The sequence below is a fragment of the Anguilla anguilla genome, chromosome 12 (assembly GCF_013347855.1).
Source record: "Anguilla anguilla isolate fAngAng1 chromosome 12, fAngAng1.pri, whole genome shotgun sequence".
Lineage (NCBI taxonomy): Eukaryota > Metazoa > Chordata > Actinopteri > Anguilliformes > Anguillidae > Anguilla > Anguilla anguilla.
This window is the reverse complement of record NC_049212.1, coordinates 42,734,247-42,753,416: the sequence shown is the minus strand read 5'-3', so window position 1 is coordinate 42,753,416 and position 19,170 is coordinate 42,734,247. Positions and strand designations below refer to the sequence as shown.

Below are 19,170 nucleotides of genomic sequence, written 5' to 3'. Positions count from 1 at the left end.
TACTGCCCTCCTGGGTCAGATCAGAGCTTCCCTGTTATAAAGCATGTCTGAGCATTTTTAATTTGGACACGCTGCGTGCAGGTGACAGGGTCATGTCTGAACGATAGCCCGCCATGTAGTCCCTGGACCACACCCACATGCCCCTTCAGCCAATCACATTCTCCCGTGTACAATTTCCTTGACACAGGGTTACCGTTAATGTATGTCCCTTCTTCATATACCAGGCTTGTGTCAGAAAGCGGGTCATCACAGAGACAAATTCACACACAGATAGGCTGGCCTGATCACTCAATCACTCAGCCAGCCAATCCAGCAGCACTCCTAAGTTTCCCCTGACCCCTCTGCTCAGACGATGACATCATCACTCCAGCAGCCTTCAGCCGGTGGGTTTATATTTAAACCTGCGCTGTCAATCACACCTTGTGACGTGAATCATTCTGATGATGTTGAAAAATGGATTCTCTCTCTCTCTCTCTCACACACACACACACAAACGCACACACGCGCATGCACACGCACAGACACACACACACGCACACGCACACACACACACACACACACTGGCATGGTATAGTCTCATGAGAAAGCCGTTTCTGTGACAGCCCCAGTAGGGGTCTCATCTCAGAATGAAGAGGAAAAGTACAGAATGGCTCTGTGATACTCAGTCCTCCAGAATCCCATCACACCTCTTCAGCCCCTGAGGGCTCTACTCTGGTACCATAGAGGTGTGATTCTCCAGCAGCATGAATCCTAAATGAGCAATAATCAGGAAAAAACTAAATCCACTAACAATCCAACAGTATTGAGACAGACTTACTAACAAATTGACAGACATACAGTCCAGTTCATAGAAGCCACAAGCAAGACTCCCCAAACTCCTGGAGTACCCAGAGACCCAGAATTATCAGTGCGACTAATAATGAACTAATCATGGTCTTGAATGAAGACAGTGATGAGTAGAATGGGGTGCCTTAATGCTGGGCTAAAACAAAACCCTGCACCCACACCGGGCGTTCCGTTGGCAGCAGATAAGTGTCGGACGGGGACGGGGGAAACCTGATCCTGCATGAGCGCTCTGACTCTGAGATTATTACGAGCACGAGTCCGGAGGTGTGAAATCTGCCCTGCTCTGTGAACACGCCTGACGCTTAAAGCTTGTGCCTTTGGGTTCACATTTCACAGCGGTGTCAGTCAAAAGAAACAGTGCACGCAGTATACCCATAAGCAGGAGTCCAGCAATAACACGCGATCTTGCACACACAGATTCACACGCGGGTGAGTACAGGGAGAATGAACTGCCAAAAGAGTGTACGCTGCACGCTCATCACAAGAGGGCCAAAGTACGATGCGGCAAATTTAAGATCAATGTCCCCTTTCCTGTATTCAGAAAAATGCGCAGTTGCCGCAGGATATTACAGAAACACCATTTAAATCAGTTGTTCTCACACTTGGGCGCGCGGAGAGTTTGCTGTTGTGGCGGTTTGCAGTCATTGATCTGCTATATTATGATACAATGCATCAATGAAAATAACCATAAAAATAAAAAAGACAACAAAATAAAACTAAGAAGATGTCATGCGCTTACATTACATGCGCTACCCTTTGAAATTATAACGTTACTTTATTTTATCTGTCTCTGCCACTGCTCGCCACGATAACCTGTCTGTTTGCAAGGCGGCGCCACTTCGGTTCAGCTCGCTCGCTCGTCATATCGGTAACATTAACTGAAGCAGGGATCAGGCCACCAGCATGGAAAGGTTTTTAAAACAAAACCTGTCAACCCCCTCAAGAAAGCATGTCAGTATCGGAAATACCAACAGAGGTTTTTAGATTTGGGGTTCACTTACACTGGGTCAGAGGAAAACTGTAGGACACTGTGTCTATCCTTATTTAGACTCAGAATTGTACACTCAGTTTTTAGGCATGTCTTAAATTAGGCCCATTGGTTAGGCTTCTTTCTGTTTAGAAATGAAATCGTTTTTGTTTTATTTTTCCTGACCAACAGACAAATATTGAATTGGCGAAGCCAATTAAACTGTTATGTGCAATTAAAATAAAATTAGAATTTATGAGTAAACAAAAACCACTTTAAACATCTAACTGTAGCCTGTATCTGTTCTCTTGAGCAAAGTCCGCCGCTAAAATGATGAGGTAAGGCAGACTAAATAGACCCGCCCACCGCCGACAGGTCAGCTGATTAGAACACGTGCGGGGTGGTCACATGACCGCACTTCTCTGTATGTTTGTTTGGGACCTCACCAGCAGAGCTGAACGATGGCTGAGACGGATGACAGAGAAAACTTGCTGGGCGAATATGAACCTCTCCACCCCAGGGCTGACGGCGACGCTCCGAAGCCGATGTCCGCGATTTGTGACCCGAGCAAGCTGGCGCACCGGGTGCTTGTGCTGGTGTTCATGTGCTTCCTGGGCTTCGGTGAGCGGACAGCTTCGGACACCTAGCAGCTTCGCTGTAGCTTAGCATGCTAGTAGCATGTGATTTAGCCGGCTACCCTCAGTAGCTTACTATGAGTTTAACATTTAAGCTGGTGGAATGTACCGGGTGTTCTGGAGGGTCTATGCTGTTTTGAACAAGCCGACTAGCTACCAAGCTGATTGTGAACAAACAAGCAAGTGATTCCCGTCAGTGTGTTCAGTGCCGAACCGAAACAAGGAAATAGTGTTACCGATATGGCCAGCCGTTTTAGCTTTAATTCATTTCTAGAGGATATCGCAGATTCTAACTAGTTAGAATGCAAATTCTTGATGTGAGAAATTAAATTGTAACTACTTGTGTATTTTCCTGTATCCTGTATTTTCTCATTCATTTCAATGGGAATTGGAGTTTGACCTAGTTAAAATACCTATTTCTGATATCATGAATTCAATTTTAACTAGTTAAAATTGGAATTCTTGATATCAGTAATATAATTTTAACTTGTTTTAATTAGAATGTCCAATTTTAACTAGTTAAAATACAATTCTTGTTATCAAAAATGAAAGGTCCCATTGAAATGAATGGGGAAAACACTTGAATTATAACTTGTTACAATTGAATTTCTGATATCAAGAATTTGCATTCTAACTAGTTAGAATTGTATTTGCGATATCCTCTAGAAATGAATTAAAGCTAAAACGGCTTGCCATTTACTGAAACCGATTCACATCTTCTCACTCTGAAGCGTGTTTCCTGCTGTGTTTTAGGGAGTTATTTCTGCTATGACAACCCGGCAGCTCTGCAGATACAGGTCCAACAGGTGAGAACTTCCGCGTTACCCTGTCAGTCTTTGTCTTTAACCCTTTAAGTTCTAATATCATAAATACGTTCTTAACTGAACATTCTAATGATGATGTAACAGTCACTGCAGGTACTAGAAAGCAGTGGAGTTCTAGAACACTGACTTAGAATTGGGGAAAAAACATGCCAAAGAACATAGTACTACTCTTTAAAGGCTTACCCCCTGTTCCAGTAGAGCGTACTGGATGTTTTGGTTCCTTGCACAGTCCCGTATTGTCAGATGCACTATTTGCGCCCACTTAGGACATTACATTTATTTGGCAGAAGCTTTTATCCAAAGCAACGTACAATTAGTGCATACCGACGGCCATTGGAACAATTACAAAATACAGGTCCGATAAGGTACAGTACTCATTATGTAACAGTTATGAACATGAACACATTAAGTCCAGTTAAGTCCACAGTAGGCATAGGCTAGATCAGAGAATAATGTTAAGTCAAACTAGGAGGCATGACAACAAGATACAACATCAAGATAATGACACAAGTGCAATGGATGGACGTAAATATAACATGAAAATGCTGCAGGACAATGCAGCGGCTTGTCCAGCTGTAGACACTCTGGAGAGCTGTTGTCTGCTTACTGAAGACAACGGACTCAGACACTAGAGGCCTGAGCTGTGAGCTCTTCCAGGTGCAGATCCCTCCTGTGGACACTGGAGCTCAGTCTGATCCACAGGTCATTTCCTGTCCCACAGACAGGCTGCTCCTAATTATGTTTTATCTCACACAGTCCTAAATGCCACATTGGCTGCGCAGAGCTCGGACCTGCATCTGCGATATCTAATCTGTGACCAGCTGTCTGTAATGTGTAACTGTTGACATTTGCATTGTATTAAGTGCTTATGAGCACTGTGAGACTGATGTAAGGCTGCTGTAGGATCCCTCTCTGTTCCTCCCCAGTGATTAAAGCCATTGTGTGATCAGATAAGCAGAACCAGTGGTCGCCGGGGAGTTTGTGGGTGGCTGAGTGTGCTTTAGCTCTGTGTGATGGTGGATTCAAACTCGGGTCCACACCGGAACGTTTGGCTGTTTATTAACCCGCTTTGCCAGCTTAGTAATCTGTCTGTGGTCAGTCCTGTGGGGGAGGCCACTTCCTTTTTTAAATGTCAGCGTTTGTGGAGCCGGTGCTACTGTGCTTACTTTACTGTTGCCAGGAAGTGTCCTCAGCAACGACAGTGTTAACAGCTTAAAGTGTGTAACAGTGAGCCTCAATCTGTGTTCTTAATCTTTTTACTCATTACTCATTGACTCTTTCATATTAAATATTTTATTTTATTCATGTTTCCATTTCAATATACACTGTTTTATTCTTCTATGTTTTAAACCCTTATAACTGATTATGATTGCTGCGTTTTTCCCTGTTTTTGCCTTTTGTTTTTATTTTTCCTGTTAAGCACTTTGAGCTGCAGTCTGTATGAAAGGTGCTATACAAATAAAGTTGTTATTATTATTATTATTATTATTATTATTATTATTATTATTGTCATTATTATTATTCTCGGCTGAAGTTCAGCAGTTAGCTGCATTCTGCCCAGGATCAGTATTTGCTTTCAGTAATAAATGAAATGAGCGTGTGGTTTTCCTCTGTGTGAGGACTGTGTGCAGCATCGCAGGGTCATGCTCCTGCTCTCTTGCGTGTTTAAGGACATGAACCTGAACACCTCCAAGTTCATGCTGCTGTACGCCTGGTACTCCTGGCCCAACGTGGTTCTGTGCTTCCTGGGCGGCTTTCTGCTGGACCGCGTCTTCGGGATCCGGTGAGTTGAGATCTTTTTGTCTCACACACTCCCTGAATCAAAGGGCTTTACCTCTTTACTCTGCCAGCGCTCACCTGTTGGGTCTCTGGGCGTTTGGAGACGTGTCATGACCAGGTCATCGCGGTCTCTGGGCGTTTGGAGACGTGTCCTGACCAGGTTATCGCTCTGTTTCTTTCAGGCTGGGAACGGTCATCTTCTCGCTGTTCGTTTGCGCTGGACAGGTAAGTGCCCGGCGCATGACGCAGGTGTGTTTAAATGGCTTGGGTCTCCTCCACGGTGTTTGTGTGGAACGCACCCCAGTCTCTGAGTGGCGTGTTCTTCTTTATTAATGTTCTATTTATTAATGTTCAAAATCCTCTGCTGGTTGCCGTCGGCGTTTGTGTTCCAGGTGGGAGGGTTTCTCCCGCTGTTAGCTGCCCTGGCTCACACCTGTGTGTGGTGGAGATGAAAGACTCATGTTCTCTCTCTGGTTTCCTCAGGTCATCTTTGCGGCTGGAGCGTTGTTTAATGCTTTTTGGTTGATGGAAGCCGGACGGTTTGTTTTCGGGTAAGAATGTCATGAAATGTTTTTTTTTTTAATGTGTATTTTTTTGTTTGGTAGACTGCGAGTTTAGATGGGTATCTTCAGTCTGAGGATGCCCTGGGTGACTGTGGTGAGATTCCCTTTACAATCCTGAGCCAGACCGTCCTGCAGGGATCTTCACAAATGACTCGTAATTAATGGTTTGTCTCCAGTCCTGGAGGGCCGCAGAATCTGCAGGTTTAACTCCAGTCCTGGAGGGCCACAGTGTCTGCAGTTAAACATGTAAAACAAGACTAGATGAGTTTGACACCCCACCTTATGCCCTTAAAACCATGCAAAGCTGCAGGATACCTACAATTCCTCTTTGCCACATAATGACTTATCTGTGAAGTGTATACTTTCATAGACTAAGCTTTATCATTCTGTTCTTAAAAATATATATATATATATGTTTCCTGCATGGTATTTATAGAAGTTTAAAAATGTATGTGTTTGCTGGAGTAAAGAATTTTAAACAGTATGTGTCCACATGTCTGCATGTGTTCTGTCTGATGAAAAGCCCTTTGATTTGTGTTTCTCAAACTGCTCATTGAGTTTGTCATATGATTGCATGATTTCCAGGAGTGTATTTGGTGGTGATTTGGTTAGCTGCCTGTGTTAGGAGCTGAATGCGTGTGTGGGGGATGGGGGGAGAGTCCCCTGCAGTGGACGTGTGTTTGGTGGTGATTTGGTGTGCTCTTTTTGATCAGGATCGGGGGCGAGTCCCTGGCGGTGGCTCAGAACACGTACGCAGTCAGCTGGTTTAAAGGGAAAGAGCTCAACCTGGTGTTCGGCCTTCAGCTCAGCATGGCCAGGCTGGTGAGTCTCCAACATCTCATTAGCATCTCATTAACCTCTCATTAGCATCTCATTAACCTCTCATTAACATCTCATTAGCATCTCACTAGCATCTCATTAACCTCTCATTAGCATCTCATTAACATGTGTTTAGTGCTGTATGTACATGTTTATTGGTGTGTTTGTGTGTATTTAGTACAGTGTGTGTGTGCGTGTGTGCGTGCGTGCGTGTGTGTGCGTGTGTGCGTGTGTGCGTGTGTGTGTGTGCGTGTGTGTGTGTGTGTGTGTGTGTGCGTGTGTGTGTGTGTGTGTGTGTGTGTGTGCGCGTGTGTGTGTGCGCGTGTGTGTGTGTGTGCGCGTGTGTGTGTGTGTGTGTGTGCGCGTGTGTGTGTGTGTTTCAGTGAAGCGCTGTGCCTAACCGCATTTTCTCTGCCGTCTCCAGGGCAGCACGGTGAATATGAATATTATGGGCTGGGTTTATGGCCGTGTGCAAAGCACGCTGGGATCAGCTGGACACACCACCCTGGGGGCCACGCTCATGATTGGTCAGTATTCGGTGATGCCCCGCCCACTTATCAAGCAAGCCGACTATCAGTAATTCACTGTTATTAATGAAATTACATTGATATTCGTGTGTGATGAAGTGTTTCCAGAATAAACCTCTGAATGCCGTGTGCTTGGGAGTGGTTTTGAGCAGGATTACGAGCCGCTTGCCGATTTCTTGGCGTTTATCTATGCTCTTCCGATCAGTATTCAGGGCTCCGTTCCGCCTGTCTGTCCTGGGAAATCTTGCTTTGCATTTTCTGCTGCAGTCAGACACCGTGTTCTTCAGCCAGGCCTGGAGCGTGCGTTCAGCCAGGCCTGGAGCCTGCGTTCAGCCAGGCCTGGAGCCTGCGTTCAGCCAGGCCTGGAGCCTGCGTTCAGCCAGGCCTGGAGCCTGCGTTCAGCCAGGCCTGGAGCCTGCGTTCAGCCAGGCCTGGAGCGTACGTTCAGCCAGGCCTGGAGCCTGCGTTCAGCCAGGCCTGGAGCCTGCGTTCAGCCAGGCCTGGAGCCTGCGTTCAGCCAGGCCTGGAGCCTGCGTTCAGCCAGGCCTGGAGCCTGCGTTCAGCCAGGCCTGGAGCCTGCGTTCAGCCAGGCCTGGAGCCTGCGTTCAGCCAGACTTGGAGCGTGCGTTCAGGCTCGTGTGTCCCTGAACCCAGGCGAGCACAGGAAGCCGTTGTTCCAGAAAACGCTTTCATTTTCACTTCTGCTCCCTGCTCCTTGGCTTTGAGTGCGTTGACAGCAGCACCGGCCGATTAGCAGGTTTCTCATGCAGTGAACTTCCCCCTAAACCAGTGAAATTCCTCCTGCAGTTACTGTGTCAACCAATGGCCACATTCATTTTAGAAAGTGATACCAACCCGTTTGAGCTAAAACGTGAATATTTAGCATGTGCATGTGTGTTAGGGGCACGGTATGTGATATCTGTGTGTATTCTGGGGTTGTGTTATTGTTTATTCTGGTGGTGTGTGTTAGTGTTGGTGTTTATTGTGGTGTTGTGTGTTAGTGTTGTTGTTTATTCCGGTGGTGTGTTTTAGTGTTATTGTTTATTCCGGTTGTGTGTGTTAGTGTTGGTGTTTATTGTGGTGTTGTGTGTTGTTGTTAATTGTGGTGTTGTGACCCTGGTTGGAGGGATATGCCTCTGTGCTGATGTGTGAGTGAGTGCGTGCGTGTGTGACCCCAGTCACACACCTGCCCCACCTGACCCAAACACCTGTCCCACCTCACTCACACACCTGTCTCTCCCTGACTGTCCGTGTGCAGATCGATCTGCAGGTTCCTTGGCTGTGTTTCTGTGTTTAAAATACTGGGCCCTATGGTATGCGGTAGCAGAATTTATGTATGGTTTTTGCTTAATAGATATGAAGATATCAAACCATCAAAGAGATAGATATGCAGATAAAAATGTGTCAATTTTGATTAATATTTTGCGTGTACTTTCGCAGAAATGTTCGGATGTCTGCAAACATTCATTTTGTAAAACTGAAATGAAAGTGATGATTTAGGGGTAAAATAATCTTGTGAAAGAAGCTTGTTTCCTGTCAGAACAGGGATTTTAGGCTGAATATATTTCCCTCCCTGTTGGGTGTGTCATGCTGTTCATCTTTTCCTCTTTTAGCTGCAGTGATGTGTGTGTTCTCCCTGTTTCAGCTGCAGTGACGTGTGTGTGTGTTCTCCCTGTTTCAGCTGCAGTGATGTGTGTGTTCTCCCTGTTTTAGCTGCAGTGATGTGTGTGTGTGTGTGTGTGTGTGTGTTCTCCCTGTTTTAGCTGCAGTGACGTGTGTGTGTGTGTGTGTTCTCCCTGTTTCAGCTGCAGTGATGTGTGTGTTCTCCCTGTTTTAGCTGCAGTGACGTGTGTGTGTGTGTGTGTGTTCTCCCTGTTTCAGCTGCAGTGACGTGTGTGTGTGTGTGTGTGTGTGTGTTCTCCCTGTTTTAGCTGCAGTGATGTGTGTGTGTGTGTGTGTGTGTGTGTGTTCTCCCTGTTTTAGCTGCAGTGACGTGTGTGTGTGTGTGTGTTCTCCCTGTTTCAGCTGCAGTGACGTGTGTGTTCTCCCTGTTTCAGCTGCAGTGATGTGTGTGTGTGTGTGTGTGTGTGTGTGTGTGTGTGTGTTCTCCCTGTTTCAGCTGCAGTGACGTGTGTGTTCTCCCTGTTTCAGCTGCAGTGACGTGTGTGTGTGTTCTCCCTGTTTCAGCTGCAGTGACGTGTGTGTGTGTGTGTGTGTTCTCTCTGTTTTAGCTGCAGTGATGTGTGTGTTCTCCCTGTTTCAGCTGCAGTGACGTGTGTGTTCTCCCTGTTTCAGCTGCAGTGACGTGTGTGTGTGTGTGTGTGTTCTCTCTGTTTTAGCTGCAGTGATGTGTGTGTTCTCCCTGTTTTAGCTGCAGTGACGTGTGTGTGTGTGTGTGTGTGTGTGTGTGTGTGTTCTCCCTGTTTCAGCTGCAGTGACGTGTGTGTTCTCCCTGTTTTAGCTGCAGTGATGTGTGTGTGTGTTCTCTCTGTTTTAGCTGCAGTGATGTGTGTGTTCTCCCTGTTTTAGCTGCAGTGATGTGTGTGTTCTCCCTGTTTCAGCTGCAGTGACGTGTGTGTGTGTTCTCCCTGTTTCAGCTGCAGTGACGTGTGTGTGTGTTCTCCCTGTTTTAGCTGCAGTGATGTGTGTGTTCTCCCTGTTTCAGCTGCAGTGACGTGTGTGTGTGTTCTCCCTGTTTCAGCTGCAGTGACGTGTGTGTGTGTTCTCCCTGTTTTAGCTGCAGTGACGTGTGTGTTCTCTCTGTTTCAGCTGCAGTGACGTGTGTGTGTGTTCTCCCTGTTTTAGCTGCAGTGGTGTGTGTGTGTGTGTGTTCTCCCTGTTTCAGCTGCAGTGACGTGTGTGTTCTCTCTGTTTCAGCTGCAGTGACGTGTTTGTTCTCGCTGGTCTGCGCTCTGATCTTGGGCTTCCTGGATAAACGGGCTGAGAAGATTTTAAACAAGGAGCAGGGAAAGACGGGTGAGTGTGACATCATCGCCGTCCCGTGACCGATCGGCTGACTCAGGAGTTTGATAGCTTTAAGCCGCGTATGTGGTAACGGCGTGTCATTTCCTGTCTGCAGGGGAAGTGATCAAGCTGTCGGATGTGAAGGAATTCTCCCTCTCCCTGTGGCTCATCTTCATCATCTGCGTGGCCTACTACGCAGCCATCTTCCCCTTCATTGGCCTGGGCCAGTGAGTGACAGGCTCCGCCCATTTATTTATTATTCTGCTCCTTTTCCCCCTTTACTCCCAGTGCGCTCTGACCAATCATATTCATCACCAGAGCTCTCTGACCAATCATGTTCATCACCAGAGCTCACTGTCCAATCATATTCATCACCAGAGCTCACTGTCCAATCATATTCATAACCAGAGCTCACTGACCAATCATGTTCATCACTAGAGCTCTGGTTATTAATATGATCAGTACGCGCTAGGATGTCCTGAAGTCTAATGAGCTGTTCTTCAGTTTTGCTGCAGTGTTGAACTGTTGCTTCTGTGCTCAGACAGAATTTTGCTTTTCAAGACTAAATGAGGACCTGCGATTGTAGAGAAAGAATAGAATGTATTTAAATTTGCAGTTTGCAGTGGGGGAGCTGATGGGGGAAAGAAAGTGAAAATACAAAGAATAGATTCCCTGAAGCTGAGCTGAACTGTGTTCGTGTGTGATGTGAGACTGACGGGGAGCCTTTCAGAGGGAGGAGGTGAAGCAGTGCTCAGAGTGTGCGCTGAGAGCAGCTAAGCTATAGGACTGCATTACTCAGGAACTTCACAAGCGCTCACTTCCTATTAAAACTCTCACCGCCATCTCCCTTAGCAACAGGTATCTTTCCCTCCCAGAGGTAATGGCTGCCAAACGGAGACTTCCTCAGCAGATCAGTCGCTGCGTTTGAGGGGCGTGTGGACGCCTGGCGCCCTCTGGGACCTAAGAGAAGATTAGAGGCGTGGGGATGGAACAGACATCGTTTTAAGCAGAGTTCTGTGGGAGTGAAGCTTAGAGCAGGAGAGAGTATCTGTGATGTTTAGGTATGAGAGAGGGGGAGGGAGAGAGATAAAGGGGGGGGGGGCAGAGAGAGGGGGGGGCAGAGAGGGAGGAGAGAGGTAAGTGCTCTTAATGCTGTCTCTCTCCACAGGGTTTTCTTCATTGAGAAGTTTAACTTTTCTCCTGCTGAAGCAAGAGCTGTGAACAGGTAATACTGACCCTTCAAATACACACCCCCCCCACACACACACACACACACACACACGCATTGCTTGGATAATGCAGAGGGATGGTGTGGATGTGAGTGTTTGCGCTTGGATAATGGAGAGGGATGGTGTGGATGTGAGTGTTTGCGCTTGGATAATGGAGAGGGATGGTGTGGATGTGAGTGTTTGCGCTTGGATAATGCAGAGGGATGGTGTGGATGTGAGTGTTTGTGCTTGGATAATGCAGAGGGATGGTGTGGATGTGAGTGTTGGCGCTTGGATAATGGAGAGGGATGGTGTGGATGTGAGTGTTTGTGCTTGGATAATGGAGAGGGATGGTGTGGATGTGAGTGTTTGCGCTTGGATAATGCAGAGGGATGGTGTGGATGTGAGTGTTTGCGCTTGGATAATGCAGAGGGATGGTGTGGATGTGAGTGTTTGCGCTTGGATAATGCAGAGGGATGGTGTGGATGTGAGTGTTGGCGCTTGGATAATGGAGAGGGATGGTGTGGATGTGAGTGTTGGCGCTTGGATAATGGAGAGGGGTGGTGTGGAAGTGAGTGTTGGCGCTTGGATAATGGTGAGGGATGGTGTGGATGTGAGTGTTTGTGCTTGGATAATGCAGAGGGATGGTGTGGATGTGAGTGTTGGCGCTTGGATAATGGAGAGGGATGGTGTGGATGTGAGTGTTTGTGCTTGGATAATGGTGAGGGATGGTGTGGATGTGAGTGTTTGCGCTTGGATAATGGAGAGGGATGGTGTGGATGTGAGTGTTTGCGCTTGGATAATGCAGAGGGATGGTGTGGATGTGAGTGTTTGTGCTTGGATAATGCAGAGGGATGGTGTGGATGTGAGTGTTTGTGCTTGGATAATGCAGAGGGATGGTGTGGATGTGAGTGTTGGCGCTTGGATAATGGAGAGGGATGGTGTGGATGTGAGTGTTTGTGCTTGGATAATGGAGAGGGATGGTGTGGATGTGAGTGTTTGCGCTTGGATAATGCAGAGGGATGGTGTGGATGTGAGTGTTTGCGCTTGGATAATGCAGAGGGATGGTGTGGATGTGAGTGTTTGCGCTTGGATAATGCAGAGGGATGGTGTGGATGTGAGTGTTGGCGCTTGGATAATGGAGAGGGATGGTGTGGATGTGAGTGTTGGCGCTTGGATAATGGAGAGGGATGGTGTGGATGTGAGTGTTGGCACTTGGATAATGGAGAGGGATGGTGTGGATGTGAGTGTTGGCACTTGGATAATGGTGAGGGATGGTGTGGATGTGAGTGTTGGTGCTTGGATAATGGTGAGGGATGGTGTGGATGTGAGTGTTTGTGCTTGGATAATGCAGAGGGATGGTGTGGATGTGAGTGTTGGCGCTTGGATAATGCAGAGGGATGGTGTGGATGTGAGTGTTTGTGCTTGGATAATGGTGAGGGATGGTGTGGATGTGAGTGTTTGCGCTTGGATAATGGAGAGGGATGGTGTGGATGTGAGTGTTTGCGCTTGGATAATGGAGAGGGATGGTGTGGATGTGAGTGTTGGCGCTTGGATAATGGAGAGGGATGGTGTGGATGTGAGTGTTTGTGCTTGGATAATGGAGAGGGATGGTGTGGATGTGAGTGTTTGTGCTTGGATAATGGAGAGGGATGGTGTGGATGTGAGTGTTGGTGCTTGGATAATGGAGAGGGATGGTGTGGATGTGAGTGTTTGCGCTTGGATAATGGAGAGGGATGGTGTGGATGTGAGTGTTGGTGCTTGGATAATGGAGAGGGATGGTGTGGATGTGAGTGTTGGTGCTTGGATAATGGTGAGGGATGGTGTGGATGTGAGTGTTTGTGCTTGGATAATGCAGAGGGATGGTGTGGATGTGAGTGTTTGTGCTTGGATAATGGAGAGGGGTGGTGTGGATGTGAGTGTTGGCGCTTGGATAATGGAGAGGGGTGGTGTTGATTATCTTTGTGACAGCATCGTGTACATCATCTCCGCTCCGGCCTCGCCCATCCTGGGCTTCCTGGTGGATCGGACCGGGAAGAACGTGGTGTGGGTCATGTGCGCCGTGTTCGCCACGCTGGCTGCACACATGATGCTGGCCTTCACCTTCTGGAACCCCTGGATCGCCATGGTGACCGCCTCCCGTTGTCAGGACGATTTGAAGCACTTGTTGTTTTTTAGATCTGAGTTTATTTCATATTATTCTGTGTGTGTTTGGGGTGGGGGGTGGGAGGTGTGGGGTGGGGAACCAGAGACTGCGGGGGTGGGCGGGACCAGTGGAACAAGACTTTGCATTACACTGATAATGGTTTGGGAGCTAAAATGTTTTATTAGTCTTTTTTCTCCTAGTAAATATGGATTCGTAAACGGATAGGTCATATGGGGCTTTAATGTCTCCTTGAATCCTTAATAAGGCGAATCTAACAGTTTTACAAGCATGATATTACTGCTTTATTAAGCATTCATGAACAGTATTATTGATTTATGAAGGGTGATATTGAACAGTGCAGCCAGTGAACTTCAAATAAAAAAACGTATTTGCTGAACAGATGCGTTTATACGATGCAACATTTTCACAGAGGAGTTCTGTGTAACCTTATGAATGCTGAGTGTGTATAAAGTTCAGTTAAATTATCAAACACCCGATTTCAAACACCGGTTTCATTTTCCCTTCGCTCCAGGGTGTTTATCACATCACGTTCAGCTTTATTCTGTGTGTAAAGTTTGTAGATTATTTAGCTTTCGGTACTTGAGCATTGTGTGCAGTGGCATTAGCATTGCTAGCACGTCGCACAGTGGAGCTGGTGGCTAGGCTGTTAGCACCTCTCTGTGTTTAAAATGTGTACAACGCTGGCATTAGCATTGCTAACACGTTGCACGTTTGCATTTGTGGCTCGGCTGTTAGCGTCTCTGTGTGTTTTAAATGTGTGTGATGCTGGCATTAGCATTAGCATTGCTAGCACGCCGCGCAGTGGAGCTGGTGGCTGGGCTGTTAGCGTCTCTCTGTGTTTAAAACGCTCGCCATGAGCCTTCCTGCCTCAGGATTTGCTCGGAGCCTGTGTTCATAAAGCAGCTAATCTGGGGTGTGTTCTGTCCCCGCAGTGTCTGCTGGGCGTGTCCTACTCCCTCCTGGCCTGCGCTCTCTGGCCAATGGTGGCCTTCCTGGTTCCTGAGCACCAACTGGGGACCGCCTATGGATTGTGAGTGTTTAGTCACATGACCTGGGCTGGGTGGGTTTGGGCTGGGTTTGCAGTCAGCACACGCATGTTCTGCAGTGGTTCATTAGCTAGTGTGTCTGTTCTCCAACTGCAGTCTAGTGTGTCTTCTCAGGTGTGTCTACTACCTCTCTGCTCTCCTGTGGTCCTGCCCCCCCTCCCTGTCCACAGCATGCAGTCCATTCAGAACCTTGGCCTGGCACTCATCGCCATGGCAGCAGGAGCCATCCTGGACCACAGGGGGTACCTGTTCCTGGAGGTGTTCTTTTGTGCCTGCATCTGCAGTGAGTCCCGCCCCCTCTCACCTGCATTACACCTGTCCCGCCCCCTCTCACCTGCTTTACACCCGCCCCCTCTCACCTGCATTACACCTGCCCCCTCTCACCTGCATTACACCTGTCCCGTCTCACCATGTGTGATAGTGCTGTTTCTCTGTCACTCTGAGATGTGTGCAGGTGTTTGTCTCTGAGGTGTGCAGGTATCTCGGGTATGTGTGTTAATGCTGTGTTTCTCCTCAGTGGCCCTGATCGCTGTGGTGTTGCTGTACCTTGTGGACTTTCTCAGAGGTAAGAGGCAGAGGCACATTGAGGCCTCTGCTGTTTGTTTGTCTGATTGGGCTGGTGGTCTCCGTAGTTACGCTGCTGTAACCGCTGGTGGTCTCCGTAGTTACGCTGCTGTAACCTCCTCTCTTCCCGTCTCCAGGAGGGGATCTGAACCTCTCCGCCTCGGCCAGAGCCAGACTCCGGGGGAGCAGCACGTCTGATTATGAGTGAGTACGGCCTGCCCGCGTATTCCGTATGGGCACAGACCCACACTGAAGCTCCACCAAAACCCCAGAGAGCAGGCTACAGTCTGAGAGCGACGGGCTGCAGTTTAGGGTCCATTAGTGACGAACCGGCAGGCTGAACGGCTGTTCCGTAGAGCGGCAGGCTGAACGGCTGTTCCGTAGAGCGGCGGGCTGAACGGCTGTTCCATAGAGCGGCGGGCTGAACGGCTGTTCCGTAGAGCGGCGGGCTGACCGGCAGTTCCGTAGAGCGGAAGGCTGAACGGCAGTTCCCTAGAGCGGCAGGCTGAACGGCTGTTCCGTAGAGCTGCAGGCTGAACGGCTGTTCCGTAGAGCAGCGGGCTGAACAGCTGTTCCGTAGAGCAGCGGGCTGAACGGCTGTTCCGTAGAGCGGCGGGCTGAACGGCTGTTCCGTAGAGCGGCGGGCTGAGCGGCTGTTCCGTAGAGCGGCGGGCTGAGCGGCTGTTCCGTAGAGCGGCGGGCTGAACGGCTGTTCCGTAGAGCGGCGGGCTGAACGGCTGTTCCGTAGAGCGGCGGGCTGAACGGCTGTTCCGTAGAGAAGTGGTGCTCTGTGGGAAGTAAGGCTGTCAAAAGTGCCATGAAATTGAGTTCGAATATATTCGAATATCATTTGCCTATAATACACAAAAATAAGCTGCTTTTTGTCGGGCGCAATATGCACGTGACGCTCCCTCCAAACTGGCCTGCGCGTTATTTTCCACAAGCGGGCAGAAAATCACATCAAAGCAGTGATTTATAAAATTTCAACATGACTCGATTTGACCGTGGAAACGGTTGTGGCTCTCAGGTCTTCACTCCGCGTCATTTTATAAATGAGCCCCCTGCAGTTTCTATAGCCTAATGCGCAAATGAATAAAGCACTTTCTTGTGGATGTAATTTGCCGCAACTCGGCATTTATTAATCACAATAATAGGGAAATAATTGTTTATAGGAAATCCCTGTTTATTTCTTAACACAAAAACGATTCAACCGGCTAATACCTGTAGCATAAAACAACAGAAATTACTTACTCTGTTTAGTTTAACTTCTTTCATCATCCAATTTGATCAATCTTCAGAACAGAAAGGAAACATAGCCTGCCATGGGAACATTATTTAGCTTAAATTATTAGCTGACCAGATCTGTTGAACGAAGTGAAAAAAGAGACTGACTCGCGAGGCTAGCTGACCAGTAACGTCAGGTGTCCATGGAGCTGAAAGTATCACCAGAGGTTATTGGCAAGGAAACCAAACGACCCACTTGCTCTGAAAAAGATTTTCGAATAGTTTTTTTGAAAGCCCTAGTGGGAAGTGTAGTACGTTGGTCCTGAGATGAGGGAGCATGGTTGGCAGTGTTTGCATGGCGGTACTGCGGGGTTTTTATGCGTGTTCTTATGCATGTGTGTTCGTATGCACGCATGTTCTTACGCACACGTGCTGGTTTTAACACTCATGCGCTCTGGGCCATCCCCAGACTAACCTCTCCTGTGATGTGTTACAGGTGAGCACGTTCAGTCCGGCTGCCACCAATCACCTGAGGAGCCTCACCTGTCACTCACTCACCTGGGGCATTACTGCGTCATACAAGCTCCTCCCACTGCTCTGACTCCTCCCACATGCTGCAGCTGGCTCCACCCTTCCCACTGACCTCACTGACTGACCCCTCCTCCCTCTGGGGTTACACCTTATTTTAGTTGTTTGCTTTCTCAACCACTTTTACTTCTTAAGTATGAGACGGGAAGGGGCGTGTCTGGACTGCAGGTGTGACACGTCTGTCAGCAGGCTTGGACCTCATACCTGCACAGCTCCGGTACTTTCCCACAGGATAAACCTCGTGGACTTCTGACAGGCTGTAATGCAGTGGAGGGATCTGAATGGGGAGGGCCCAGGTGAGTGTACAGGGAGAGGCTGCAGACTCAGGCAGCTGGACGGGGTTCCTCAGGGCTCAAGCCTTGGCTCCATTTGGAGAGTATAAATCAGACTGCACTGAGACCTTATTCAGCTTATATCTGCCTGGTGCTGGAGGGGCTCCTATGCTGGTTCAGCGCCGTCTTCCTGCTTTCATCTGCCATAAGATGCACATTTTTATCTGTTCTCTCTCCCAAGAGTTACGGCGGGAACAAGCAAATTTCCTTTTTTAACGTCCTGAACGTTTTCTGCCGGAGCCTTTGAACATTCAATGCTTATATTCTCTTGCTGCTTTTTTTATTGTTTTTAAAAAATAATTATTTAAGCACCTGTTCGAAAGCTGTGTGCAATATGATTGAGGTAATCAACGAAAGAGGCATTTAAAAACACAAAACCACTGTTACTAACAAAGCAAAACTGAAATTGAAACTGAATCTGAGCTCGTCTGTGGGTTCTGTCCGATTCTGATTCTGATCACTCTGTCTGGGACATGCTACAGCGCGAGCACTTCCTGCTTTTACACACCTGGCTCCTGCAGGATTCTGACATTGGTCACCAGTCCGTAGCGGATATGATGACCCCTCCAGGGTTGCCTTTTTTATTTTTAAGGGGCCGCAAACCAAACTTAAACCCTTCAGGTTCAATTATTAGTGATAAACCAACTATAGGATGGCTATACTAATAGTGTAATGTTTTTTTTTTTTTTTGTTTTTTTGTAATTCAAATTTTTTATTATTTTCAAAGCGGTGCAAAATGGTACAGATACAGTACATTGCAGCATTTTTGTACATTTTTAGAATACAGCCATTCCTTACAGGAAATACCAAATAAATAAAATGAAATAAAAATTCCAATAGTATAAGATGAAAAACAATAATAAACAGAAGACAAGGTGGACATAAAAAGTACAGTATGAGGTCAATGTTTTTGTTTTCATTTAAGATTTACATGAGTCCAGAATCGATCCCATGTAATAGAGTGTTATGTTGAGACTGTGTGTTATCTCTCTTTGCCAGTCATTTAGACTGCTGGGCAGTCCTTCAGTATAATGATGTTGAATTTGAGGTCAAACCTAGAGCATCTTACCACAGTATGGTACTGTACACTTGAACTGAGTGAAAATATGAGAATCCATGTGGAGAAGGGCTTAGTTTTTTTTTTTTCCCCCCAGTGTAATTATTCCAGAGGGAGGGGGTGCTTGGATGTCATGGCTTACAGTAGCTCCAAATCGGATCCGATACATTTGAATCGGATCAAATGCATTTGTACAGAAATGGGATCACTTGTAAAATGTATTTGTACAGCAGATTTCTCAGAACATTAGTAACCACAGACATTACAGCATAGGGGTGGGGGGGGGGCTGGGTGACACTCCTGAGGGGGACTAAGAGGCAGGAACCTCGAGAGGAACCAGACTCCAAACGAGGGAGCCCCCACTCCAATGGGCCCCGGGGGGGGGGACAAGCTTATTGCACATTCACCCCCCCCCCCCCCCCCCCCCCCCCCCACTTTCTAACACATTCAAAATGGCAGATTCCTCTCCTAAGCCATTATGGGCGCTTGTGGCTCTTAGTATTTTACAAGCCTTCCCCTTAAATTCTGCCGTAAGCTCCTGAGCTTACAGAGTTATGTGTGCTGTGGTTTGCTGTAGTTCACTGCAGTTTACTACAGTTTGCTGCGATTTACTGCGGATTGCTGCGGTTTACTACAGTTTACTGCGGTTTGCTGCGGTTTACTACAGTTTACTGCGGTTTGCTGCGGTTTACTACAGTTTGCTGCGGTTTACTACAGTTTACTGCGGTTTACTACAGTTTGCTGCGGTGTCCAGTCAAGTAATCACAGCTGGGAATTCATCAAAGACTAATATGATTTTATTGCTGAATCTGGTAAATACAGTTCCGATTGTAATTTTAAGTTTTTTACAATGTACTCTTGCAGAGTAGGAGGGCAAATAAACATGCAATGTTGATTTTAAACTTGTCGTCTCACTTTGTTCAGCTAAGCAAGTCGTCCATTTTCGTGTTTTCTGTCTCATTGACTCGTTTGTAAACCTGCTGAAGTGGCACGTGCACACAACCCCAAACTCCTTTCAGGTGCGTTTTGAAGGCTGGGTTTTTTAAAAATTTTTAAAATT

At 47.4% G+C, this 19,170-nt stretch overlaps 1 protein-coding gene across 1 annotated transcript; it reads left to right on the top strand.

The window, feature by feature from the left end:
- The first annotated feature begins 2,217 nt into the window (after positions 1–2,217).
- mfsd1 (major facilitator superfamily domain containing 1) lies at positions 2,218–19,012 on the top strand. The gene is made up of 16 exons (XM_035386050.1): positions 2,218–2,434; positions 3,202–3,254; positions 4,943–5,055; positions 5,234–5,276; positions 5,535–5,602; positions 6,328–6,436; positions 6,858–6,960; positions 9,838–9,936; positions 10,040–10,151; positions 11,093–11,149; positions 13,104–13,260; positions 14,232–14,329; positions 14,516–14,628; positions 14,863–14,910; positions 15,047–15,113; positions 16,630–19,012. Exons 1-16 carry the CDS (start codon positions 2,275–2,277, stop codon positions 16,631–16,633), a joined length of 1,404 nt encoding a protein of 467 aa, XP_035241941.1. The 5' UTR covers positions 2,218–2,274; the 3' UTR covers positions 16,634–19,012.
- The last annotated feature ends 158 nt before the right edge of the window (positions 19,013–19,170 follow it).

Bases quoted from the DNA above. Each gene is read 5' to 3' on its own strand.
- mfsd1 (XM_035386050.1), top strand. From the start codon at position 2,275: ATGGCTGAGACGGATGACAGAGAAAACTTGCTGGGCGAATATGAACCT. The intron at 2,435-3,201 runs GTGAGCGGACAG...GCTGTGTTTTAG, and splicing joins CATGTGCTTCCTGGGCTTCG to GGAGTTATTTCTGCTATGAC. The intron at 14,629-14,862 runs GTGAGTCCCGCC...GTTTCTCCTCAG, and splicing joins CTTTTGTGCCTGCATCTGCA to TGGCCCTGATCGCTGTGGTG.